The sequence below is a fragment of the Sprattus sprattus genome (genome assembly GCF_963457725.1).
Source record: "Sprattus sprattus genome assembly, chromosome: 4".
Lineage (NCBI taxonomy): Eukaryota > Metazoa > Chordata > Actinopteri > Clupeiformes > Clupeidae > Sprattus > Sprattus sprattus.
In genome coordinates, this window is record NC_137923.1 from 43,931,374 (window position 1) to 43,958,873 (window position 27,500).

Genomic DNA, 27,500 nt, shown 5'->3' on the forward strand with positions numbered 1-27,500 from the left:
CATATTGATCAGTTCCCTATTCCAGTTTTTTACAATCATTTTCACACCTGCCTCAGTACCTACAAAAAACTTGACACATTCATCATCAGTAGACTATGTGAACTAAAGTGTGGATACTTTTGCAATGTTTTGATACAAAATGCATTCAATGACTACTTCTTCGAAAATGCATGGATACCTGTCTCAGTCAATGTTCACCACCAGCAAAAATTTAGATAACTGTAGATGTAAATATGCTGTATTTTGACAGACAAATGAAACGATACACATAAAATAAAACAGATTATTCTGATTCTGATAGAAAATGTATTCTGTTTTTGCTTGTTTTGTTTGTTTCTAGCCTTGTTACCAACTATACAAAAGTGGTAATACAATATTTGCATTGAAATGTGAACGTATGTCGGGAAAATATAGATTACTGCTATACCACTATTACTACTGTATATATAAGTCATGGGCTATCAATAAGTAAAACTACAGCAATGGTGTGGAACTTACTGTAGCAGACACTTTTATCGAAATTAATAAAGCCTCCTACATTGCCCAGGAATTGATCTCAGGGCAGCTGCTGGTTAGGTAGGAACACTAACCACTGTACCTCCAATGCCATTTACCACACACGGTAACTTTACCACAGTCAATAGTGGTGTCTACAGTATTGCAAAAGGCAAACCAACCGATAAAAAGGTTTGTTCTTGGTGTCACGATAGTTGCTTGGCTTGAAATATTTGTGGGGCCTTGGGGATTACAGGGGTGGATAAGATTTTCTAAAGATGAACTGTACGTCAAGGGAGAACATTGCAGTAAATGTCAAGTTTATAAAAATGTTATTCTTAATACAGGGGACACCATGGATCAAATTTAGGGCTACAAAAGACATCTAATGGTAGCATGTTGTGATGTTGGTTCACACTTCTACACACTTCTACACACTTTACCACAGAAATTGTAGCATGAAACACCTCGATGTCATGAAACATATTGCAGCATTTCAGAATTGTTTGTTTGGTATAACAGTATATCAGGTAAAGAGGTGTCATACTTTTTTTAAATCCTTTTTGCAATGCAACACTAAATTATGCAAACAATAGAGGATTTGGCAACACATATTATATGCATTTTTAGTGCCTGAAAATGTTTGTGTTTTTTAGTCAAATGTATTTTGTGTGTCACAGTAGTCTTGCTCATGTGTGGCTTTGAATGTGAAAATGATTAATGAGCTACAATGGTGACTGGGCTGATTTTCCTTCTGTCTCCTATACCAGTGTTTAATAGGCCACTTCTTTTATCTGCTTAATTTGTGTGGATGTGCCCACAGGGCATATGGCCCAGTGAATATGACGTTTTGCCTTTTAGTGCCATTGAGGTGAAAAAGTGAGAACATTACACCCAACATATTAAACCCATCTCTCTAGATGCTGATGGACAATGATCTTTACGGTTAAAATAATAACTCTGCTCAATGAACTTTAAGTGTTCCATGGTATTTTGCATTTTGGCAACTAAATAAAGACTGAAATATTGCATATGGTTTTCAAGAATGCCTGCAGATTTGTTATCTGTAAGCTCCATTATCAAGTATTATACCTCCTTATATATAACAGCCAATGTATCTGACCTGCGTCATTATTATTATGAAAAACAGTATGTTATTATTCTTTAAACCTATCATTATGTAAGAAACAATATAACCTGCGTTTATTTGTAACCTTATTTCCAAGAACGCAGAGCAAGACATGAATCGGTATGTTGATAATGAATTGGTATGTTGGGAGAAGAGCCAAACTAACAGCAGCCCATGGGGTCACTCATGGGGTCACCTATGGGGTCACTCATGGGGTCACTCATGGGGTCACTCATCGGGCCACTCATGGGGTCACTCATGGGGTCACTCATGGGGTCACTCATGGGGCCACTCATGGGGTCACTCATGGGGTCACTCATCGGGCCACTCATGGGGTCACTCATGGGGTCACTCATGGGGTCACTCATGGAGCCACTCATGGGGTCACTTATGGGGTCACTCTGCTCACAAGGGTTTGGGGGGGGGGGGGGGGGGGGGTGCATGTACTGTACAAAAACAGAAGGACAAAGGAGATCGGGGGATTGGGGGAACCAGAGAAAGCAAGAAGACCACCTCACACTCCAGCATGACCCGCCCCACTGGTCAGCTGCAAAGACCGTTTTAGCAGTTTGTTTTTTTACCTTGTCCAATCCTAGTATTTTTCTGGACTACTGAAAATGTATTCCTTGATTTCTTCTTGATTTAATTTGTGTCGAGTTTGTAAATAACTTTTGAGCGATGTCTTCTGCCAGTGCCTTCATAATTTGCTGAGGTATGTCTCTGTCCAGAGTATCTCCACAGCCATGGGTCCCCTATCTCTGTATCTGACAAATGGGCCTGAAATGGGGGTGATGTGAGAGTGAGCTCTTTCTAGCTGCATGTCTCCTCTGGCAAGGCAGCCTAGAGGGAATCTAGTTGGGTCAGGTCAGGGGTCCCTTATAGTAGTCAGGGGAAAGTTCTTAGCTGGGAAGCTGCAGACAGAGAGCAAGCATCTGTTAGGTGTGTGGTTCATGGCAAACCCAATTAAATTCAGCAACACTAGGAACGGTCCTGGCGGGCTGGTTCCGCCCCAGCTCCCAAACCTTCACTGGTGTAAAGCATCATGATGATGGGCCAGCCTCAGGGGCAGTATGGGATGTTGGAAGCTCTGGTCTGTTTTTTAGCGGTTTACAAAAAGGCAATGTTGCTCATTGGGACCAACCCCCATCCAGTTCCTCTCCAGCAGAATTGAGAGTCGAAAGGTAGGGTCATTTAATTTTTAACATGAAATAAAGTATAAATGTGTGAGTGTGAGTGTGAGGGTGAGGGTGGGTGTGTGAGGGTGTGTGTGTGTGAGAGAGAGAGAGAGAGAGAGGGAAAGGGAGGGAGAGAAAGAGGGGTAGAAAGACTCACCTTTGGCTCTGTGGTCCTCTTCTTTAGGGCACTGTCCCCCCTCCCACCAGCGTCGCTTGAGGATCTCCAGCCGGTTACTCTCCTGCAGCTGCAGCACGCCCAGAGTGATCTCATCTCTGAATGGAGAGCCTAAGAGGGAGAGAGAGAGAGAGAGAGAGAGAGAGAGAGAGAGAGAGAGGAGGGGATAGAGGGATAGAGGGAAAAAGAGAGAGAGGGATAGAGGATTAGAGAGAGGGAGGGGGAGAAAGGGAGGGAGAGAGAGAGGAAGTGGTAAGGAGGGGGAGGGAGAAAGAGAAAGAGAAAGGGGAAAGGGGAAAGGGTTGGGGAAAGAGAGAGGTATAGCAAGAGAAGGAGGAGGGATAGAGACAGAAGGGAGAAAGAGAAAGAGAAGAACAAGTGATTATAAGAGATGGAGAGAGTGAACAGGATAGGGTGTCATAGTGTGGACTGCATAAAGAAATATAAAAATAAATTTGAGCTAAAGGAGAAAAAATAACCGGGACTGCAGAGAACGAGACAAACCTTTTACCTATGACAACCACTTTCCCTCCTCCATGCACGCTGCAATGTCAGGCAAAATTTGCTACCTAAGCAGCAACCCCGCCGTCCCTGTCAGCGCGTCCTCACCTCAACACGCCAGCGCTGCCACTTCGCTTGATCAAGGCGGAGAGGCACAAGCGCTCGCAGAGCTAGCGGGATGTCACCGCAGAGAAAGAGGCGAGCGAGAGTTGGCTGAGAGGCATAAAGATTCCTGTCACTCCCTCTTGCTGAGGAGTCTCCCCTCTGGACCCCTCAGTCATTTGCACTAAATCACTTTAACTGTCTTAATTCGCCCATAAATTGCCCCTCTTAAATAATTGCCCTGACATGATGATGATCAACCATTGCCATCTAAAGCTCAGTGTGTGTGTGTGTGTTTTGTGAGTGAGTGTGTGTATGTTTTTGTGTGTGTATGTGTGTGTACGTAATATGGGTAAATGTGTGTGTGTGTTTGTGTGTAATCCGCTGAGCTCTCCGACAATGGGACAGAGAGAAATAAAGTGGATCTACTGTAGCAGTAGTGCCTGGCTGCCAAGTCTCTGCGTTGACATTTAACAGCGTCAGAAAGCTGACAGTAGCCCACTGCAGGTTGGTGCTGGCCGCGCTCCAACGTGATTAGCTTGTTGGCTGCCAAAATTCCTGCAGAAGGAATATTGCACCCCGTTCTGAGAATCCTCCAGCGGTCAAATTCCCCCATTCCCTACCTGGCTGACACAAGTTGCCAAGACGGTGGTTTGGGTAGCCACAGCGACAGGCATTTCATTTACCCACGGACTGAACATCAAACTCACACTAAAAAAACTGTGTGTGAGGAATAGGCTCTCTTCTTCTCATCTTCTGTCAGTTTTTTCACTCCATTTCATTCCATTTCATAACTTTCTCTCCATCACTTCACACGTTTAATTCAAGTCTACAGCTTACTTATGACATGCTACACTATATGGTGCTCCTAATTGGACACCATACCAATTAGATCTGTTTCACATTCTCTGTACACACTCTGTCGATAACCATCTTCTTTCTGATCTCTATTTTGTCATCTGTGTCTTTTCTCTCTCTCTTTTTCTCTCTCTCTCTCTCTCTCTCACTCACTCTTGCCCACATCCCCTGATCTTCATCTCACTGACTCGCACCCTTCAGTGAGACCCTCACTTCATGGCATGCTCTATTCTCTCTCTGTATCTCTCTATCGCACAATTCACACAAGTCTCTTTTCATCCTATCTGTTTCCATCTTTACTCCTTCCATCCATTGCCCAGAGGGCCTCTGTTCTCTCGCCCTCTCCACTCCTACTCATCCACCGCCTTTTCATTTCAACCTCTTTAATCCCCCTCTTCCTTCTGTCCTTATCCAACAGCCCTCATGCTGGTATTCTCTGTCCATCTCTCCCCCCTTCTTTTCTATGTCCCTTTATCTTCAGCATCTCTATTACCATCCCCCCCTCCTCTATCATTTGTCCTTTAACCCAGTAGCGCACTCTCCCAGCTGGCTGCTCTGATCCCTCGCTCTACCCTTCCCTCTCTCTCTCCTTCTCTCTCTCTCTCCCTCTCTTTCTCTCTCTCTCCCTCCCTCGCTCTACCCCTCCCTCTCTCTCTCCCTCTTCTCCAGCCTCCTCTTCTTTGGTGCCTTAACCCACAAACCTTCACTCTCCATGACCCCTTTTTCAAGCCACTCTCAAATCTTTCTATCTTTATTTCTGTCCTTGTTTTTTTCCGATTTTCTTGCCTTCTTTCTGCTCTCCGAACGTCTTTCTAAATCTCTGATGCTTTCTCTTATCCCCCTCCAATTACTCCCTTCCTCCCCATCCCTTCTCCTACCGAGGGGCATGCCGATGCCGTAGCCCTTGGTGTCCAACAGGCCTCCGATCTGGGTGAGGTTGCAGTTGAGGCGGCGGTGGTACTCGTTCATGGTGCTCTCCAGCAGGAAGGCGTACTTGGAGTTGACCACGCGGGCGATGCCCTCCTCCGTGCTCTTCACAAACACGCTGGGCTGCTTGGAGTGCATGTAGTTCCACATGCGCTGGTACGTCTGGTAGCGTGAGTTCTGTGTGTGTGCCGCATAAGAGAGAGAGAGAGAGAGAGAGAGAGAGAGAGAGAGAGAGAGAGAAGGAGAAAGGAGAGGGAGAGTGTGTCAATGTATTTAAATAAGTGTGTCATTTGTGTGTGTGTAATAGCAAGTGTGATGTGTGTGTGTAAAATGGGAATAGTGTGTTTGTATTTGAATGTATGCCACAGACAGAAAAAGGGAGTGTGCCAATGTGATATTAGAAAAATAGAGAGAGAATGAGCAAAAAAGAAAAGGGAGAAAAAAAAGGGAGAGATTAAATGAAATGAATGAAAGCAAGAGAATGACTCAGCTGGCTCCAAAGAGCCTCCTCTGGTCTTACGAAAAGCCCTCTTAATCAGTTGGAACACCATTCAAGTGGGAGGCTAAGTCAACTCAGCGGCTACAAATAGAACAGGAGGGTGTGGGCAGAGAGGTCTGATGCAGTTACCAGCGCACATGGTCAAGAAGAACAGCTGTGCAACACACACTGACGAACACACACAAACAAACATGCAGATACACACTCACACACACACACTTTGTGTGAACTATTTGTCATTTATCATATATGTATATATATATGAGTTATATTTAGTACTAGTTAGTATGTTTTGTAGTTATCTTTATCCACGTTTGTTAAGTTCAGTAAGATGAATATGAACTGAACTTAACAAACGTGGATAAAGATAACTACAAAACATACTAACTAGTACTAAATATAACTTACCTAGGGCATGCAACAGTATTGCAATGTAGGAATTAATATATACCAAATGAACAGATTAAGTAAACGCAAAGGTACAATATTCTCTCTAGCCTCCCCTCTCTCTATCTCTCTCTTTCTGACACAGATGTAGCCACATCTACAGAAACATTCATCACAATTTATAAAACTTAAATTCAAAACAAGTGTCTTTCTCCCTGGTTATGTCTTACACAGACACTGGTTAGACATACAAACACACAGAACTGCAGAAACACACACACACACACACGCACTCACTATACACACTCGGATCGTACCATAAAGAAAGTCATGGTGCTTCCCCCCTGGATGGTGCCATACTGGATGTTGGTTTGGTCGGCCAGGTCATCGGCCGACTCGATGGGCACCTCCATCCTCTGCACTGTCAGAAACGCTGCCAGGTTGGCCGTGTACGAGGAGATGATGATAAGCGTAAACGCCCACCTGTGAAACACACACACACAAAAACACACACACACACACACACACACACACACACACAGACACACACACACACACACACACACACACACACACACACACACACACACACACACACACACACACACACACACACACACACACACACACACACACACACACACACACACACACACACACACACACAAACACACACACACACACACACACACAGAAAACATTATCATTCACTTAACATGTCCTCTGCAGGTACAAAAACACTTCCTCATTTGTTTAACATACAGACACAAACAGTGTGCACTGAATAGGGATGGGAACCGAGAACCGGGTCTTGTTTAGAACCGGTTCCCAATGAGCCGAATCTTTGGAATCGTTAGCCAAATTCATAACCGGGTCTGTTAACGGGTCTCTGTGCCGTTTGCGCATGCGCGAACTCTTATAATAAAGTCAGAACGCAGCAGAAATGGCAACTCGACAGAAGCAATCTAAAGTGTGGCTTTATTTCACCCGAACAGATGCGAACATGGTCACTTGTAACCTCTGTAAAAAATGTATTTCCTCAAAGGGAGGAAGTACATCTACCATGAATAAGCACTTGAGCACACATGGTATAAAATTACAAGAATGTCATGTTTTCGATGCCAGCAGCAGCTCAACTAACGTCGGCGCTTCATCCCTTACTTGCCCATGTAAACTCCTCAAAATGTTTTATCATCATAACGGTGTTACTCGTGTGTTATCAGCAAACGTTTGCGTTTTCGTGTTAACCATAACTAAACTTAGCATTGAATTGCTTAACAGAATGGGCGATGTTGGACATCGTCATATATTATATATAACTTACATAACTAGGCTAGCTTAACGGTATAATCTTCTATTTTCAACCGTTGGCTAGAGGCAGGGGCAGTGCTTGCCTCCCCTCTGTTGGTCCTAGGGTAGGGTAAGGCTGTACAAAAGACTCCGTTAATAAGCAAGCAACGCGTGCAGCTCCCTCAGTTTGACAGTTCGATATGGATACTTTTCTCGTAGCCAATTCAGTGGCAGCAATAGCTAAGTGTTAAATATACTGAGTGCCTAGTTTGTACATGATACAAGTAATTATGTTTCAGTACGTTATTGTGTTTGTAGTGGACTCTACATTGCTATTAGAAGCGTTTAGCATAATAGTTCGCTATTAGCAATACAACCAAGCAACCTTGTGCAAACCAGCGTTTGCTCTATAAATAATCTCCATTTCCATCCAATTAAGCTGATGATGACGTTCTAAATCAGACGGGCTCAGAGGCTGCTAGTCTGTCATCGTTACAGGCTGCAGTTAGTACGTCTTCTGTAAGGAAGGAGCATTGTTATTTGTATGAACGTTTATATTAAACAGAACACATTTTATTTAAGTTATGTAAGTTTTATTTAAATGTGTATGTAAACATTCTAGAAATTTATATAAAAGAACATTAATGTAAAAAACCCGTTTGTGCTCTTTTTTCGCCCCTTACCAAATTATATGAATCGATAAGAGAATCGATAAGGAATCGGTTCGATAAGCAGGAATCGATAAGGAACCGGAATCGTTAAAATCTTATCGGTTCTCATCCCTAGCACTGAACACACTAGGCACCAAATGCAAATGGTCAGCCGCTACACTGAACACAAATATCCAGTCAGCACAGTCAACACTTAAAGCATGCAGTACAGGATGCAAAGCCATTATACACTTAACATGACTGGGTGACTCACGCTGGAAAGCCTTTGGGGTTAGATAATGTGCAGTAAGTGGGAGCAACAAGAGGAGCTGAAGAGATGGCTAGACAGCCTGTGCTTGAACACTTCTAATAAATGAAGGCACATACATTAAGGCTCATTGCTTGGACCTCACTCAATGGCAATCAACGTTTCATAGATGCGCAAGACCACACAAACAGAATTCGAACACTCATACACTCACACACACCCACACACTCATACACACCCACGCACCTACACACTCAAACACTCGACACCCACACACCCTCACACTCACACACTCATACACTCACACACCCACACCAGATTCTGCTACAGGGGCTCATGGCCTGATGTCTTAGAAAACAAGCACACAGACATACCAATCCAACCAAATATCTGATCCCTGACTTGCCAACACACACACACACACAAACACACACACACACACACACACTCACACACTCACACACACACACACACACACACACACACACACACACACACACACACACACACACACACACACACACACACACACACGCAGACCCTGCTGTGTAGGGGGCTTGAGGCATGATCTCTGGAAAACAAGCACAAATACATATATACAGACACAAACACACACACTCACAAACAGGCACACACACACACACACACGCACACACAACAAGACCCAGCTGTAGAGGGGGCTTGAGGCATGAACTCTGAAAAACAAGCATGCATGCATATGAATAAACACAGCCACAGATTAACCAAAGCCCATCTCCAAAACATGCACACACACACAAACAAACAAACACTAAAGCAAACACTAAAACAAACACACACACACACACACACACACACACACACAAACACACACTTACCAGACCCCACTGACACAGCGTGTGGAGAGGGCTCGGGGCATGATCTCAGAGCCCTGCTGCATGAAGCCGCCCACAGGGAACCAGAGGCTGTTGCCCAGGGTGTACTGGTTCTCCAGAAGGTCCCTGCGGTCCCTCACACACGGGTGCGGGTTATACCACTCATATGGACTCAGTCTGAGGGAGGCAGAGAAGGAGAAAAAGACAGGCTCACTCACACTGTGACTCAGACTGCAGCAATTCAGGCATTCAATATTGAGTTGGTGTAAATACCTAGCCAAGTTAAACATGACAACATACAATGTCAAACATATATCATATCTATATGGAGTGAAAGGAGTTGTCTCTTCTCATTCAGTCCAGAATGATGAATAATGAATCAATCAATCAATTAAATGAATATCTTTCTACCTTATTTTCTTGTGTTACATGCGTGCAAAACCCATATGATATGACCAGTCCACTGTATTTATAGCTTGGAAACTGTCCTCTTGCACTCGCTGTATTTAAATGGGTTTACAGTTTTTTTAAATCGGATACACACTAAAATCAAAAGTGTAACACAATTATCAAAACCTTCACTCAAGGAGCAAAACAATGGCTCAGATCTGCACAACTATAAGCACATTTAAACATCACACTTTTTGTGAAACCATACACACAAGTGATTTGCAAAGCACTAAACACACTTTTATGCTTTAGACAAAGACGTATATCAAGAGGTCACTTCCTTGCAATTCCAAAACACTGACTGCCAAATTACCACAACTGAGCCGGTCAAATAAACACAGCCATCAAGTGCCCAAACACATGATTGCTTAATTGTAGACACAACAAACAGGTTTACAGTAAACACTATAGAAATGCAGCAGATGAGTAACTGTCATCTGTCTTCAACCAAAATGGAAGGAGTCAGAAGAAGAGTGAGGGTGAGAGGGGGAATCCACAGAGGAGGAGAAGGAGGAGGAGAAAGAGGCAGAGGCCATGCCATGAGGCTGAGGTCAAGGTGGAAGTAGAGGAAGAGGAAGACCTGAAGCAGGAGGAAAATGTGCTCAAAGAAAAAGAAGACAAAATGTATCAAATAAACTTGAAAGGAGGACAGGCCCTAATTCATGCAAGAACAAGATAGAGAGATCATAAACATGCTTTTGGCAAATACGTAATGCTATCAGGCTCAGAGAAATTCAAGCAAACATTATCGGTGACCATGCCATTTTCAATACAGTAATGTCCATCTGGTCTCTCAGTCAACACTGGCGACACTGACAAATCTGTACATTTTACCGTAAATGGAATTGTAACATGTACTGGAAACATCTTTTCTCCTTTGTCTGATATTTGCTGAGCTTACAGTGTTATGCACACTACTGAAGTAGCATGAAAACTGGGACATGTTTTGTTGTGATTCTCCATGTTGACATGTTGACTGATTTGAGTATATGGAGAGAATTACGTTACATTATTTTCAAGGGCATTGGTCTTGGGTAGTGTTTTTACTGTATTGTGTATTTTCACTTTCTCTGTGTACTTCACTTACAGGCACGTGCAGAGGGGGGGGCTAAGGGGGCTTGAGCACCTGCCCCTTTTGCCCTTGATGCCCAAAGTGCCCTTTTGTCAGAGTGTTTTTTTTTTATTATTATTATTATTATTATTATTATTATTTATTTTTAATTTGTGTGTGAAAAGTCCGTCTGTGCGACCCAAAATAATAATACATTTAACGAAATGATAATAATTTAGATCTACCTTGGTCGGTCACATGATCCACAACGTGCCCTCTCTCTGCCCTGACGTGCCCTGCTGACCGACGCCTCGGATAAGTTTCTCTACAGCTCCCGTTTTCAAGGTAAGCCGAGTAGCCTTGTGATGCCAAATGTGCCATGATGACTCGGGAATAACTCGGTGTAAAGTTTGCTATAGGGGCTTATATGCCTCTCTCTTGTACGTCGCTTTGAACAAAAGCGTCTGCTAAATGACTGCATGCAAATATGAGCCAAAAATAGTTGATTAACTCCCGTAAATAAACTTGTCAAAGTATGAAGTTTGTATCGTTTAATATAGAGCGTGGTCTTTAAAGCTGAGAGCATTTTCGTTCATTTCACGTCATGATTTTGTATTGGTTGGTGAATTTTGGTAACGTTATTTTCTTATCAATCAGAGAGAGAGAGAGAGAGAGGGCCAGATAGCGAGAGCGAGCAGAAGTCTTTGAGCAGAACGAGTGCGAGAACTTAAACTGAAACACGGCAATTTTGCAAGCAACAGTGTATTTGAGTGCAGAGTGCAGACAATCCGTTTTGAGCAGGATCTCTCCCCCCCCCCCCCCTCTCTCTCCATCCGTCTCATTCCCTCTCTCACTATCTCCATCTCTCACTCCCTCGCTCTCTCTCCATCCATCTCACTCATTGAAAATTGTATGTTGAAATGGACCCATATTGACTATAAACATTGCACCCTTTTGACAACTTTCATACTCACAGTGAAACACAGCTGTCTACAGTAGGCTACTTGCTGCCTGTAAAATTATAGTTTAAAGGCCTTGTTCCCATATAGTTCCCCCGCTCATTTAAAACCTAATGAGTATGCACCTGTTTGTGAAATGGATGTATGTGTGTATGTGTGTGTGTGTGTGTGTGTGTGTGTTGGCAGCTGTGGGGACACTGTAATGTGTCTGGGGGTATAAACCAACCCCTTGTGATAACACTGTCCTATAGTGTGAGATGAACTCAGCGTCACACTGGTGGAAATGACCGTCACACCAGTGGACATAGGCTATAGAAAAGGCCTAGATAAATACATTTTTACAAATCCGTGCTACATGTGCCCCCTTTTTAACTTTGAGCACCTGCCCCTCCAAAGGTCTCTGCACGGCCCTGTTCACTTACACTACTCTAATCACTGAGAAGTAGTATTGCTAAAAGTGTTTTAGGTTTATAACAGTAGTGGTACAAACAGAATTCAGTATATGCAATGTGTGTGTTTCATATGGTAACAAAATATGGTTTTGTTAAATGAGTGTATAGATTTTACAAGAGTGTTTCATTTTGCAATGGATCTGATGTTTTTGCTCATTGGGTGTGTGGTTGTGCTTATTGTGTGAGGATATTGAAAAACAAAACCAAGCAGTCAAAATTGTGTGTATCCGATTGAAAAAAACTGTAAATCAACGTGAAATATGCAGCAGCGGTTGTGGGTGTGCCGGCGGGAGCCAGTAGGTGGCGCAGCTGTACCTGGCAGCCAGGAAGAGCACACAGCTGACGGCCAGGTAGGCCAGCAGCATGAAGAGCCACACGGCCGGAGAGAAGGGGTCCAGGAAGGAGAAGTAGCCTGGCTTCCGGCCCTGCAAAGTCAACACAGTTCATCTGAGCTCCAGTCACCCACTGCATCACCCATCGCAAACCAATCAACAAGCGTGAGATGCTTCCCGCCACGTTCATTCATAGATGATGCAAGCTAAGTCATGCTCTTTGCTCATAGCTTTGAAATGACTCATCCTGAGTAATTATTTAGCACACAGCCTTTATTCCTGGTGGTTTATACCCTTGGAGCTTGTGTGAAGGTGTTTTCAAGGATTTGCAATAGCTGAAGTCTGCAGCAGTGCTACAGAATAGGGAAATATGAGATCAAAGGATAGTTCCTTCTCACAGAGGAGAACCAACAACTTCTAGGGGAGAACAATAAAAAAGTTCCAATCTGACCCCTTAAAGGTTCCATCTGTTCAGCACCAGCCAAAGCCCTGTCATTGTTCATTCTCTTCGTCATGGCACAGTAAAGCTAGGTGTAACAGGTATTTCTGCTATTATTGGTGTTTCTGCTTTGACTAAGATGTCTTTGGGTTCCTGCCCCCGGCCAAAATGCTTAGTATTAGGTTAGTGCGTCTGACTGCAGAAGAAAAGAAAAGGTGGGAATACTCAAATGTGTTTTTTCTTACAATGTGGACACGGTACAGGATGCTGATGCCCAGAGACATGAAAGGCTTGGAGAAATCGATGACCTTCTCTCTCTCTGAGGTGATGGTGAAACCAGCCACTGCCAGGTCTGCTTTCTGTTTGCACGAGAAAGAAAGAGAGCGAGAGAGGGAGAGAGAAGGAGAGGAAGAGAAAAGAGAGAGAGAACAAGGTACAACAATACATGAAACATCTGTGTCAAACTACTGCTCTGCATATCATCATGAAAATTATTAAAGGATTAGATTGAATCCAGGTGGTAATAAAAGACTGACAGGCTGAAATATGAGAGGGAGAGAGGGAGAGAGGGAGAGAGAGAGAGAGGGAGTTAGAAAGGGCGAAATTGAGTAGCCAGGATGGAAACAGCAAAGTAAAAGACAATTCAAAAGCTATAACATTAGCAAAGAATACAGTGGAAAAAGAGAGTGAGTAGAGGGGGAATAGAGAAGTATAAAGTAAATGTAATAAGAGCGGGATACTGCCTCAAGGACAAGAAAGACCAGAGGACGGTGGAGCGAAGTAGGGGGGAAAGAGGACAGAGAGTCCTTGGAGGAGGCTGAGGGGGGTGGGGGCGGGGAGAGTCATCAGTGCCACCACATTCTTAAAGAACAACACCCCAGACACCCCACAGCCCTGTTAATTACCTCTTAATTGATTAACGAGGCTGGACTCATTACAGACTTTCCCACAGTTTCATCAGTAGTGTCTAGAGAGCGGGACGAGAGACCGTGTGTGGGTGTGTCTCTTTGTGCATCTCCATATGTTTCATGGAGCCTGCCTATAATGTTTGACCTCCTGAGAATGAGTGTGTTTTTGTATGGTCTGTTCGCTAGTTTGTACACACACAGGTTCACACACACAACCTCACACTAGGGCCACAGCAGGAACTGATACACACCCCGGCATAATTAGCTGCAGAGAGACTTTTGATTAGTGTGCTCTGTCCTGCCCTGCACTACAGAAACCTCCCCACGCACGAGGCAAAATAAGGTCATTACAATCATCATTACCACCGTCATTATCTTTAGTAATGGTAATAGTGTAGCAGACAACCTAATAGACTTAATAGCAGCAGCAACAGCAATTAGAGTGGTGGTGATTTTGATAATGGTTGCAGGGTGGGGGATTCTTCTTGGTGGCCCCCACCAGCAGCAAACAGCACTGCGATCGATGGTGTCCCTGCACCGATGACAGACGATGCATGTTCTGGTCTGGCAGCAGTGGTGGTGGTGACGGTGGCGGCAGTAGGTGGTGTTAAACTCTCAAGGCTACAGGGGGCTGGCAGGGGGGGGGGTGGATCTACACGGAGATCCTTGAGAGGTCGCTGACCGGCGCTGCTAATATTTACAGGCGAGGCGGAGTGGCCTTTTCACAGGCACGTCAGCACAGCAGCATCCCCCCAAGAAGGCCAACTGATTACCCACTCGAAGGAGCCAGGAATCGGTCCAAATTAAGAGCGCTCGCTGAGCAAAGCAAACATGTCACCCACCCACCATCCCACCACACACCTCCCTTCTGCCAATACTCCCCCTTCCTCCTTAAAAAAAAAAACAAAAAAAACACCACACACAAACACACACAGACACACAGACACACATGCACACACACTCTTGACGGAGGCCAGTCGCCATGGCAACAGCCAGACTCTCTGGTCACCTCAGCTCGAGTCAAGTTAGTCCCTGTCGGACAATTAGTTTTTTGCTGCAGCGTGAAAATACAAGAGAGGATATGAAATATTCAAGTGTGTGTGGACAGTGGCGACTCAAAAGGAGAGCAAATAAATACTTCAGAGGGGTGGCAGAGGAGTTGGGTCCCTAACAGCACACGGATACATTCATGCAGTTCTTTTTACTCAGCACAGGCACAAACACACACACACACACACACACACACACACACACATGCACACAATAATAAATAAACTGATTCATACATTCTATCATATAATAGTAACCACATTAAGTGCCTCCACGGATATTTCCATACATCCAGAAACTCACACACAAATATCTATTATTGATACTCACCTTTCCGTACACACTAGAACTTCCACCCACATATATAATGTATATGCAATTCAAACAGTCACAGCCACACAATCACACACACACAACTTTCGCTGAGACACAGAGAAAAGTACAACCCACACCTACACAAAGCCCACACTCCCTCCCCAGCAACACTGAAAAGGGCAGCCTGTACTTAGCTCTCTGCTCCAGTCTTCACTGCGCAGGGGGGGATCTGACTCTGCATATTCAGTATCTGTGCAGCTCTGCATCCTCTCCGCACACACACCCACTCACCCCTACCGCCCGCTACCCAACCTCCACCCCCAAATGAGCTCCCCAGGAGTCGGGGCCCCGCTGGTACACAGAGCCAGACAGGCCTGAGCCAAGCTGGGCCTCTCTCTGACACGCACACCCCCTCCCTGCCCCAGGTCCATCACAGCACAGCCATGCCTTCAGCATTAATACTCTTCCCCCTCGCCATTTACCCTTCTGCTGGCCTTTCCACTTTAACTCTCCAGAGAGCAAAGCTGGGCCTGATCTGGCACGGATCTGGCGCTAGTACGGCGCGACTCCTGCCTCGCCAGCGTCGCCTCGCTCAGACATGCAAACTCTGAGTCCATCACAAACAAGCGCTGTCTCTTTCGCTGATCCTCTGTCCTCACAGCGGCTAACTCGCCCTTCTGCCGGTCTTTTGTTCCTCGCTCTGGCTCGTCTGGAGCGGGTCCAGCTTCAGCGGTGTAAACCTCCACGAGGAGCGTCGAGTGCCCTGGATCAACAGTTCAGCTAACAGCAGGGAGTGCCATACAGCTTTCTCCGCACAATCTGTGTGTGGACGCGGGCTCACCAACACAGTAGGAGAGAAACTGTGGCATGCTAAGTTCCTCTCAACTCCTCATTTTCGGCACACATTTTAACCCTAACTTCCCAACCCTTCCACGTCATGATGCCAGTCTTAAAGTAGCAAGTAAGGAGAATTCATCTAAAGCTAGAGAGCTAACTTGCTAAAAGCTAGCAACTCCAACTTGCCAACTCCAACAGCAGCACACGTGGCACAGATACAGGCTAACTTTATATAGAAATATATTCGGTGACGTACATTTACGCATGGTTTTGAACTCGGATCACAAAGGTACATAGTGAATAACCTAGCAACTAGTGGGGACAACAGTGCTTCTCTCTCTTTAGGCATGAAACTGAATTTGAGAAGGTTATAAAAACGAGTTACCTCTTTAAAAAAAACCGAGTTACCTTTAATCAGGAAGAATGAAAAGCAGCTTTGAACACATGCAAGAAAGTCTACCCACACTCATACTATATTTGTGTGTTATAAGAGCAGAGTTGATCCCCCCCCCGACCATGTGGTCATCCTCCAACACATTAAAGTGAATGTTTACCTGCTATTAATTATTAGCCACCGGCCCCCTAGAGAGCCCATTTCTTGGGGAGAGGGGAGCCAGCACCCAGAGTTCCTTTCTCGCAACTTCCTCAGCAGCAGTTCATTCTCCCCAGGGCGTCCCATCGTGCTCGGGAACCCGGCCAGTCGCACCCCCCACTCCCACCACATGCCAGAGACAACTCAGACATGGCAAAGCCGGGATTGTGGAGAATATGGCTGGTGCTTGGGAGTTGGACAGTCAGGGTGTCGGGTGTAATCCGGCCGGATGCTAGATCTCTGCAGTTGCATTGAGCATCCAAAATCCCCTCCCACACAGATGGGTGATTTGCACAGTGTGTGATTAGAGTGCCAGGCATGTTCTGTGAGAACCCCCACCTATGGCTGGCCCTCCCAGGGCGAGCTACACTGGATGATCAGGCAGGTGCACATTCACACATACACACACATCACACACACACATCACATTCACATATACGCACACACACAGACACACAGACAAACACACACACACACACACACACACACACACACACACACACACATGCACTACAAATGAGCACTACAAATAACATCTATGAATTGAGTCTATGTATATACTGTATATGACAGTATGTGTATGTAAGTTAAGGTGTTTGTGTTAGTGTCCATGTCTGTGTGTGTGTTTGCGTGTGTGTGTGTGTGTGTGTGTGTGTGTGTGTGTGTTTGTGTGTGTGTGTTTGTCTACAGATTATGTGTATATGTATGTGGAATAAGTGAAGGAGCATTTGTATGCTTGTATGTCTGACTCTGCATTTATGTATATGGGCCATTCTACCGAATTGGTGCAAAGTCACTTCGGAAATATTTTGAATTTTTTTATGTTTTATTCCCAAAACTTTGTCCGTATGTATATTGAGCCATATCTAAAGTACACATATCTAGTAAAAGAACAGTCAATTTTTATATTGTATTTTCAGAATGTGTTGGAATGTTTTTCCTCTTCCAAAAATTGTCACTACCGAAACATCACATTTACTATACTAAAAAAGTATTATTATTGACCTGTTCAGATTATGTTTCCTTCCCTTCTCTGAAGAGTATTTTTACAAATATTTCTCGAAGGTTTTCACAATGAAATCCATACAAATTTAATTTTTACCAAATTTTCAAATTCAATTTATCTGTTTCGGTAGTGACTGCACTGTTTCGGTAGTGACTGCACTGTTGGATGGATGTTCATTTCTCTCTCAAAATCTTCCAAAAGGTGCTCTGGGCCGCCTTTTAGTGCACACAACACATTTATTTAAAAAATTATGGGATTGAACTACTTACCATTTCATTTTTTCACTACCGAAATCATCTGGTCACTACCATATGTTTCGGTAGTGACTGTTTCGGTAGTGACAATTCTAGCTAACTTTAAGCATAAATAAAGAATTCTAGCAAGCACACGGGTTGCAAACAAATCTTTGAAAAGTTTTACTTAATTGAAGAAAACATGGGTTTCGGTAGTGACAATTCTTAAGGTTACACGTCGATTTTCAGACTTTGGAACACATTTATACAAAAACTATGGGATTTAGCTACTTACCATTCAACCATGAGGGACAGGGATGCAGTGTCACTGCATGGTTAAAAATGCAGGGTCGTGGCTAAAACACAGGCTCAGCCAATGGACTAAAACTCTTGTGTTTCGGTAGTGACATGAAAACTAGGGACATGATTTTTTGAGTATAGTTAATTGATTTAAAAATTAAACCCACAATAAATTTGAATATTTCAAGTTCTATTTTAACCCAATCATAAAGATCTTTGAAATTAAATAATTGAAAAAAATAAAAAAAAATTGAAAAGAGTTATTTAAAGGCATTGAAATTTAGATGTCAGGGTTGGGGACAGCTACTTCCCAATAGAAAGTACCCTATAAATGATGATTTTGTATATATTTAGCTTATCACTATCTAATTTAATGCATTGGTTTATATAGACCATAACATTTTCTTAGTAAATATCTATGCCTAAATACCTAATTGTTTTGTAAATAGTTTTTATTGTTGAGGGACTGCATATTACACGAACTCGGTAGAATGGCCCATATATGTGTGTGTGTGTGTGTGTGTGTGTGTGTGTGTGTGTGTGTGTGTGTGTGTGTGTGTGTAGTGTGTGTGTGTGTGTGTGTGTGTACGTGTGTACGTGTATGCACTCACCCTGTTGATCAGCTCTCCCACCATGCCTGTCCAGGAGCCGTTGACCTCCGGCGCTCCATACAGGCCATCATCCACCAGCTTGATCTTGAAGGAGAACTTGAGGATGTCGGACAGTTCCTTCAGCATGTCCACACAGAAACCCTCGTACTGGTCATTCCCGTCAATGTCCTGGTAGTTCTCCCTGCGCATAACGTACGGGTCCTCCTGCAATGAGGCAAGGGAGGCAAGGTTCCGTGAGCAATACTGTCTGGTCCATTCCATCCTTGCTAAAGATTTTTCAAGGTCGCTTTAAATTAAAAACCTGAAAGTTCTACAGAAGACCTTTTCCACATGAAGAACCTTTTGCAAAAAAAGGCCCTTTAAAAGTCCATTTAAAGTCCCTCTGTAGAAACAGGCATAAAAACCCTTAAGGAGGAAATCCATTGTTCTTTCTGTGTACCAGTAAATGCTCTTATTATGGAAATTGTATTGTATCATGGTGGCACAATTCATTACTATGAAGTTCTATTCCAGTAAGTAGCCTTTAACAGAATTGACACCTTTGGTTATAAAAATAAAATAGGAATAAACCACAACCTCTGCAGTACTGTTATAGAACATAGGTCATTTTAATGGTTTAATTTAAACATTACTTATTTCCTGCTAGTAATGAGAAAACAGTATGGCCCTTCTGCATGCAGTAGACTATTACATATCGGTACAGAGTCAGTCTGTTTAACTATAATAAAGTAGATAAACATACTATAATGTAAAGGTTATTTGCCTGTTTGGGTTGACTAATTCATTAGGATTGCTGACACTCAATGTGAATTGTCACCAATAATGCAAAACAGAAGTTATCTCCAAGAAGTTTAATCAATAGATCCCAATTTTGACAATTTATGGCTGACCCAATAATATGGGACCCAAAGCAGTTCAATAGAGTGGTGAGGCTCATACCAAGATGGTTGTGACTATCAGCGTCTTGTTGGCCAGGCTTTCGGACACGTTGATGTCCAGCGCGGTGGAGTTCATGGATAAGGTGTTGTTGGAGTACCAGATCCCGATCTGTCAATGTGGGGAACGAGAGAAAACTGGATGAAGTAAGAGATATAGGATGCTCTAAATAAGTGATCAATGCAGTGATCAATGAGGGTGAGGGAAGCGATTCTGATAAGTCAGCACATGGCTTAAGGCCCTTCCAACAGCTCTGCTGACCTCTTGACCCATTTATGGCTCTTTTTATGGGAGTGAGGGATCGCAGAGTAGTGTGTGTGTGTGTGTGTGTGTGTGTGTGTGTGTGTGTGTATATGCATGGGTGTCTGTGTGTCTGTGTGGCAAGATGACCTGTTTAACACTCTCTTGGGATTTCAATAGATATTATAGTGAACAGCTGAAAAGCTATTGTGTGTGTGTGTGTGTGTGTGTGTGTGTGTGTGTGTGTGTGTGTGTGTGTGTGTCTTTTATATGAACGTGTGTGTGTTATGTGACCTCTTTGTGGCCTCCTCTATGCTTCTCCAGGATGTGGAGGGTGTAGTTGGTCCTTTGGCCTTTGCTGTTAAACTCCACCCGTCCAGTCAGACCGTCATACTCCACCTGAACAAAGGCAGAGACAGAGATGTCAGTTTTCACAGGGTAGGAAGAGAGGAATGAAAATGGAAAGAGAGAAAGTAGAATGAGAAAAGAGTGACTGAGCTGTAACGGTAACTTTCAGTTAGGACGCCCTCACAGATGAGGCCACTGCATAATGCAAAATGCTTGACAGACAGAGAGATGAATGACTTAAAAACAAAACAGAGAGAGAAGGAGAAGGAGGAGAAGAATAAGATGGAGAGATTCAGGGTGAAGCGCAGACAAGTGCAAAGGGATGAGGCGAATGAGAGCGACGGAGGGAGAGGAGGAGCGCGGAGGAGGCTGCCAAAAAATGTGTCAGAAAGACAGAGTGATGGGCAGAGACAGGAAAACAAGGCAGAGGCTGAGAGGAGCACACAGATGGAGAGAGATGGAGAGTGCCAGATACCGATAAACTAGGCTACAGCTGACGCAGACAGGGAAATTACATCTTAATGCTCCCCAAAAAACAAAAATGCAGATTTGTAGAAGCTCCGCAAACACAACTGCAGGACAGATAAGTGACAACACACAAAAGAACGACAACAGCAGAGGAGGGAAAAAAACTAAATGGACAACAAAGTGGAAAACAAAGTCGAGATGAAGTAAAGAAAAGCCTGACTGCAATACATGGAATGCATTGGAAAACATTGGAAAAATCTATATATGAATGCACACCTATGTATATATGTATACACACACAAACACACACACACACACACACACACACACACACACACACACACACACACACATACATACATGCTCACACACAGGCATACACACACCACATGGTAATGCAAACAACAGCACAGGGGCCGGCACAAAATGGCCGCCGCAGCTGCCGTGCCCTTGCCAGGCGGCGGGGCTATGTCGCCATGGCAACCCACCATGCGCAGGTAGTTCATGAGGCTGGTGCCGTGCTGCCAGATGAGGGGCGAGGTGCAGCTGAGGGGCTTGACGCCGATCTCCTGGCTCCGGTTGAGCTCCCGTACGGCTCCCACCACCACGTGCACTGCGTCGAACATCAGAGCCGACGACAGCTGTGGAGAGACAGACAGGCAGAAGGAGAGTTCATTTGAGAAAGAGGCAGCTAGGGAGAGAGAGGAGAGGAGAGGAGAGGAGAGGAGAGGAGAGGAGAGATGTGGTTAGGCAGAGGGGGAAAGAACAAAAGAGAGAGAGTCAAGTCAAGTCAACTTTATTTGTACAGCAAATAATAATAATAAAAAAACAGGAGTTGTACCAAAGTGCTTAACAGTTGAGGTAAATAGAGTGTTAATATACATAGACAAGAATGAAAGAAAATAAAGAAAACATTAAAGGAAAATAGAATCAAAGCTAAATAAAACAGAATAAAAAACTGCAATAAAAGAACAGAATTAAAAGAGGTATCTGATTTAAAGGAGTGAAAAACAAGAAAACACAAGAAAAGACCAGCAAGTACGAATGAGATAAAATGGAAAATAAATTCATAAATAAGAACAACGACAAAAAAATAGATACCCTCAAGCAAATGAAAGCTCCATTAGAGTAAAACACCAACAAGATAAAGATTAAGAATAAACTTAAGACCTCAGACTGAACTAAAAGCCCAAATAAAAACACAACTGCAGACTGGACTAAAATGGAGAAGAAAGAGCATGCAAGATGCAAGTATATTAAAGGACGTTATTAATATAGCTAATTGTATATTGGTATAGCTTATAGTCATTATGCAAGCAGCATATTAAATATCTAATGGGAGACTATTCCATAATTTAGGACCAACAAAAGTAAAAGCACTATCACTCTTAGATTTAAAATTAGGCTGAGGTGAGACCAGTAAAAGGTCATTAGAGGATGTTAGGGCCTTGGCGGAGCATAAGGGGTCAGTAGATTTCACCTGGAGCTAGACTATTCACAGGCTTAAAAACAAACAATAACATCTGAAAAGCGACAGGAACCTTACAAACTGGGAGCAAGTGTAGTGTAACTAGAACAGGTTCTTAGTCCTATGAAGAGCAAGTTCTTGGTCCTACGTATGTTAAGAATCTAGCTCCTGCATTTTGGACAACTTCCAAGTGATCAAGTGATACCTGGCTAATGCTTGAATATTATGCTTTACATTAGTCCAGTCTGGAAGATATAAAAGTGTGGACCTCCTTCTCACAGGCTTTTGGGGACATAAAATGTAGCACGTTAGTTATTGTTCTCAGTTGATAAAATGAACTGTTAACCACAGAATTTATTTGTCTGTAAAATTTAAATTCAGAGTCAAAGAACACCCGAAGGTTCTTTTTACGACAGGCTCTTGGTAAGGTGCGAGTGGACCAAGCACAGTGCTAATGTCTGTACTGGCAGCAGGGGAACCAAAGATAATAACTTCTATCTTCTATCTAGCTTTCATTAAGTTTCAGGAAGCTATTGCCCATCCATAACTTAATATCTTCTGGGCAGTCAAAAAGAGGTTGTAGGCTGTCATGTACAGACTTAAGAGGGAAGTAAATCTGGATATGGAGGGAAAGAGAGAGACACAGAGAGAGAGAAAGATAGAGATAGAAAGAGAGAGAGAGAGAGATGCAGTTTAAGAAAGAGGCAGACAGATGGTAAAGAGGGAGAGGACAGAAGGGTAGAAAGAGAAATAGTTAAAGAAGGGGGATGTAGTAAGGCAGAGAGAGGTTTTTATAGAAAGACGAAAAGAGCAAAGGTGAGAGAGAGAGAGAGAGAGAGAGAGAGAGAGAGAGAGAAAAGAGCAAGGCGAGAGAAAGATAGCTCGAAAAAAGAAATAGAGCAGGAGAGAGAGAGGGAGTAAAGTGGTTAGGAGAAAAGAGAAAGAATGAGGGAGAGAGATGGAAGGGGAGTCACAGAAAAAGCGAGAGGTGGAGGAAAAGAACGAGGTAGAAAGAGAAGGAACAGAGCATTGGGAGATACGGCAGAAAAATAGAGAAGAGAGAGAGAGAACTCAAAGGAAGGAAGGAGGAATAGAACAGGAGAGGTAAAGAGAGAAGAATATATAATGAAGCCAAGGCAACAGTTAGAGCTCCAGAGGAAAAGGAGGCGGAGGCGCGTGAACTCCGTGGTGGCATGGCCCCACGACCGTCTGAGATGGAATGCTGGCGTCTCGCAAAAGACAGTCGGTCAGTCAGATCGTCAGGAAGACTGCCAAGCTGACATTGCTAAATAATAAATGGAGAAACCCAAAGACAGGGACACATCTTTCATTGTACTGTCAGGGCATGTACACAGCAGACCTGGCAGCCAGATTTATGGCCAAACTGCATATGCCCGCTGAATACATATACTGCAGCCAATCTCTCAAAAGCTATTTTTTTTTTTAAAGCCCATGGAAACGTCAGAAGAGAGGCGGAAGGTTTATTTATTTTTTTACATGTAATACGTCTTTGATTGACATGTCATATGTTTGATGAGTGTGTTGGGAGGTACGAATGGACATTCTTTTGTGTAAATGTGCCAATTTTGTGTGTATGTGTGTGTATGTATGTTATCATGTATGTGTGTACACATTGTGTCTACGCATGTGTTGGTATGTGTGTATCTCTATGTGTGTGTGTGTGGCTAACTCACCGCTGGTCCAGGGTAAGGACTGAGATCACAGCCCTCCCTCCAGGACAGGTTGAGGCTGCGGATGAACTCCAGGTAGAAGGGGTGGCTGCTGTTGAGCATGGAGAAGCCCACAATGTTTGACTGGTCATCCACCACATCATCCAGCCTCAACAAGGGGAAATCCTGAAAAGCCCAAGGAGGAGGGTGAGGAAAGGAGGAGAGAAAAGACACAGAGGGGAGGGGAGGGTGGGGCAGAAGTAGAGTGTGAGTGAGAATGAGAGATAGGAGGACAACGAATTTGAGAGAAAGAGGGAGCGATAGAGAATTAGACATCATGAGAGAGAGAGAAAGGAATGTTGGGAGGGAGAGAGTTAGAGAGAGAATGAGACAGAGAGGTAGAGCGATGGGAGAGAGACAAAGTACAGAGAAAGAAAGAAGGTCAGCCATTGTACAATGTACAATGGGCAGATGTACTAAAATACAAAGGAAAAAAAGATTGAGACAAAATTAGGCTTTTATTTTCTCCAAAGATAACCCACTTGCTCACATTAAGAATCTCATGTTACCGCCAAAACTGCCATTTACTCTTATTAGCTTAGCAGAGCAGAGAAGGTGGCTGTAGTGGTGACAGGCAGAGGTGGAGAGGAAGGGGGGGGGGGGGTTTGGAGGGTTTGGGTTCAAATCCCCCTCGGCAGGCACAGCTGGTGAAATAGAGCCCTTGGGACAGACACTTCACCTTGTGTCGCTTCACTAACGCATCCAGCGGCCCACAGATGGATATGATCTAAAAATATGAGCCGCCGAAGTCACCTCGGACAAGGGCATCCTCTGGGCAGAGGAAACGGCCGTGATAAACGGCACAGTCCCATCATGCATTTCAGATGAGCCGGCTGGTGCTGGGCCAGACTTGGGTAGGGTAATTGTGGGCCCCAGAAAGAGAGAGAGAGAGAGAGGAAGAGAGAGAGACAGAGAGAGAGGGAGTGTAGATAGAGAGAAAGAAAAAGTGAGAGAGAGAGAATGGGAGAGAAGATAGGGTGTCATTGGTGTGGTAGCACACGTACCATGGTGGTGAGGATGTACTTGTAAAATGCTGATGTCATCCCCAACTCGGACGCCTGATACATACACGAGAAAAAGAGTAGGGGGGGGGGGGGGGGGGAGACAAAGAGAGAAAGAAAATAAAAGGAGAGTAAGTGTGAGTGTGCGTTTGAGGTTGGATTGAGCACAGGACATAATGTATCAAAGAGACATCTCAAAAACACAGATTTAGTTGCTCTGCATGGAGACAGTGAGTCAAGAGGCCTGAAGACTCTCGGACCCCCAAGGGCAGACACAAAACAGATAGCGAGATCCCTGCACCAGATCATCCCCCAGCACTCCATGTTTTTTTTTTTCAAGAAGCAAATGTCAAAGTTGAATTGGCAATTGAATGGATTTCCTGTCCAGTATGTGTATACTGGTCGGCACGACCACATCACCCAGGCTGACCTTTCTCAGGATGAGGTAGGAGATGGACGCGTTGGCGTCGATGATGATGGTGGCCACTTTGTCATCGCGAATCTCCTTCAGCAGAGGGGTGGGGTCCAGGCTCTCATCCAGCATGCGCACTGACAGCGTCTCCCGGGAGATGAGGAAACGACGGACTAGCTCCTCCAATCGCAGCAGGCCTGGGGAGGGGAGGGGGGGGTAAACAAATTAAAGACCTCCAGCTAACCGATCAGTAATCACAAACCTCTGGTCTCTCGGGGCTAGTTTCTCCAACATTAAATGCCATCTTAGACTAAATGTGGTTACCAGTTGGGAATTCTCATTTTTCAAATGTATCTCTGATCACGACTTGGCTTGAATCCTATCTGGCAAACCAGCCCTATGTGAACTGTATGCTGTACATCTTAGTTTTTATTTAAAGACATTGGCACTGTATCCTTAAATATAAAATACCGTCAAGGTCTCTCTCTCTCTCCACAGAAAGCACAAGCACACATTATTTTCAACCATTTTATAGTGATCAGCATTTATAGACACTGTTAGATGTAAATTGTTAGCCACTTCTTTTCTGCTCCACAGTAGTGTCCACTCAGTGCAGGGGATAGGACGCCAATATGGTTGACACGTGCATAAATTTGTTAGCTAATCACCATGCTTTCCATATGGTGGCTTTATTGAGTCTGGGCAGTGCTCAGCAAACCAACCCACCAGATAGGATGCTCAGTCTGAATACAAGATGCTTTTATGAGGATCTATAACTCTTGCACTTACACACACACACACACACACACACACACACACACAGACACACACACACACTCTCACACACACACACACACACACACACACACACACACACACAGACACACACAGACACACTCTCTCACACACACACACACACACACACACACACACACACACACACACACACACACACACACACACACACACACACAAACACACACAAACGCACAGACACACTCATACCAATAAACCGTCACACAACATGTATATATCAAGTATATATTGAGAAATGCAGAAATGCCTATGGACAGATTAACTTATGTGTACATGCACACAGACATACACACACCAAATGGGCAGACCGAAACCAGCCAAGTGGAAAACAGCCTGATCAATAAAGACAGATGTCGGAGGAGCTGCTAAAGTGTAGCGATCAGCGTGTGATGATCGCACTCGACCTTCCACAAGGCCTGACCAGTCGAGCGAAGAGCTCCGTTCATCAACTGCGCGCCGCGCTCCGTTCAACTGAGAGCAGAGGGGCGAAGCGCAGATCTCAGTGCTCGGTGGTGGATGCGGACGCGGTGAGTTATGGAGATGAGTCGACGCGGGATATAAGGCGGGCAAACCATCTGTCTCATAAGCGGGAAAACGGATTGGATCATGGCGCCGACACTCATGGCTGAAATGATGCAACGCTGTCTCAACACGCTGTGCTCTGCTGGGCTTCCACGTACCCCCACTGCTTGCAGTGCAAACTCAGTGCGAGCCTCCTCCTTCTCTTCCTCCTCATGAAGTCTTCTATTTAGAGGCCTCTACAAAGGCTTGTAAATGTCCCATTAAACCCCTTTAATCCCTTTACCGAATGAACATACCCAATCCAAACACTACACGTCTGCTGGTTAAGATGGCTTGGATGTCCATGAACTATTACCCTGGATATATATATATATCTTTAAACATCCCATTTCATTTATGCAATTTGTCATGTTATTACGCCATAAAATGAGATGTAGGCATGCTAGATTAACATTTATAAGCCAGTACATTCACATTCTATCAGACCAGGAAGCGAAGGGTCGGAAGACGGATAATAATGTTACGCTTTCATTTCACATCCGCTTTGAATAAAAACCGCCTGCTAAATGTCTGTAAATGTCGACTGTGACATGAACATGTTTCAGCGCTGAGAAGCCTGGGCTCCGAAAGATTCCCTCAGCTTTCGCCCGTGCAGCCGCTACGCAAAAAAGGAACGCTAATATGGTGACCGCTGTCCCACAGGTTTAATATGTC

At 44.2% G+C, this 27,500-nt stretch overlaps 1 protein-coding gene across 2 annotated transcripts in view; it reads right to left on the minus strand.

Annotated features, from left to right (window-relative positions):
• The window catches only part of LOC308364168 (glutamate receptor ionotropic, kainate 5), a gene marked incomplete at its 3' end in the record, with an annotated part of 41,803 nt that overhangs the window by 3,138 nt on the left and 11,165 nt on the right, over positions 1 to 27,500 (minus strand). For both annotated transcript variants that reach the window (XM_080837187.1, XM_080837186.1), the window contains exons 5-17: positions 25,467 to 25,645; positions 25,040 to 25,093; positions 24,000 to 24,161; positions 21,326 to 21,478; positions 20,316 to 20,420; positions 19,785 to 19,892; positions 18,846 to 19,049; positions 13,239 to 13,352; positions 12,538 to 12,647; positions 9,314 to 9,487; positions 6,566 to 6,731; positions 5,314 to 5,539; positions 2,957 to 3,085 (exon numbers count right to left, since the gene is read on the minus strand). In XM_080837187.1, coding sequence (XP_080693313.1) covers positions 2,957 to 3,085; positions 5,314 to 5,539; positions 6,566 to 6,731; positions 9,314 to 9,487; positions 12,538 to 12,647; positions 13,239 to 13,352; positions 18,846 to 19,049; positions 19,785 to 19,892; positions 20,316 to 20,420; positions 21,326 to 21,478; positions 24,000 to 24,161; positions 25,040 to 25,093; positions 25,467 to 25,645 — 1,884 coding nt within the window. The remainder of the gene's footprint in view (positions 1 to 2,956; positions 3,086 to 5,313; positions 5,540 to 6,565; positions 6,732 to 9,313; positions 9,488 to 12,537; positions 12,648 to 13,238; positions 13,353 to 18,845; positions 19,050 to 19,784; positions 19,893 to 20,315; positions 20,421 to 21,325; positions 21,479 to 23,999; positions 24,162 to 25,039; positions 25,094 to 25,466; positions 25,646 to 27,500) is intronic.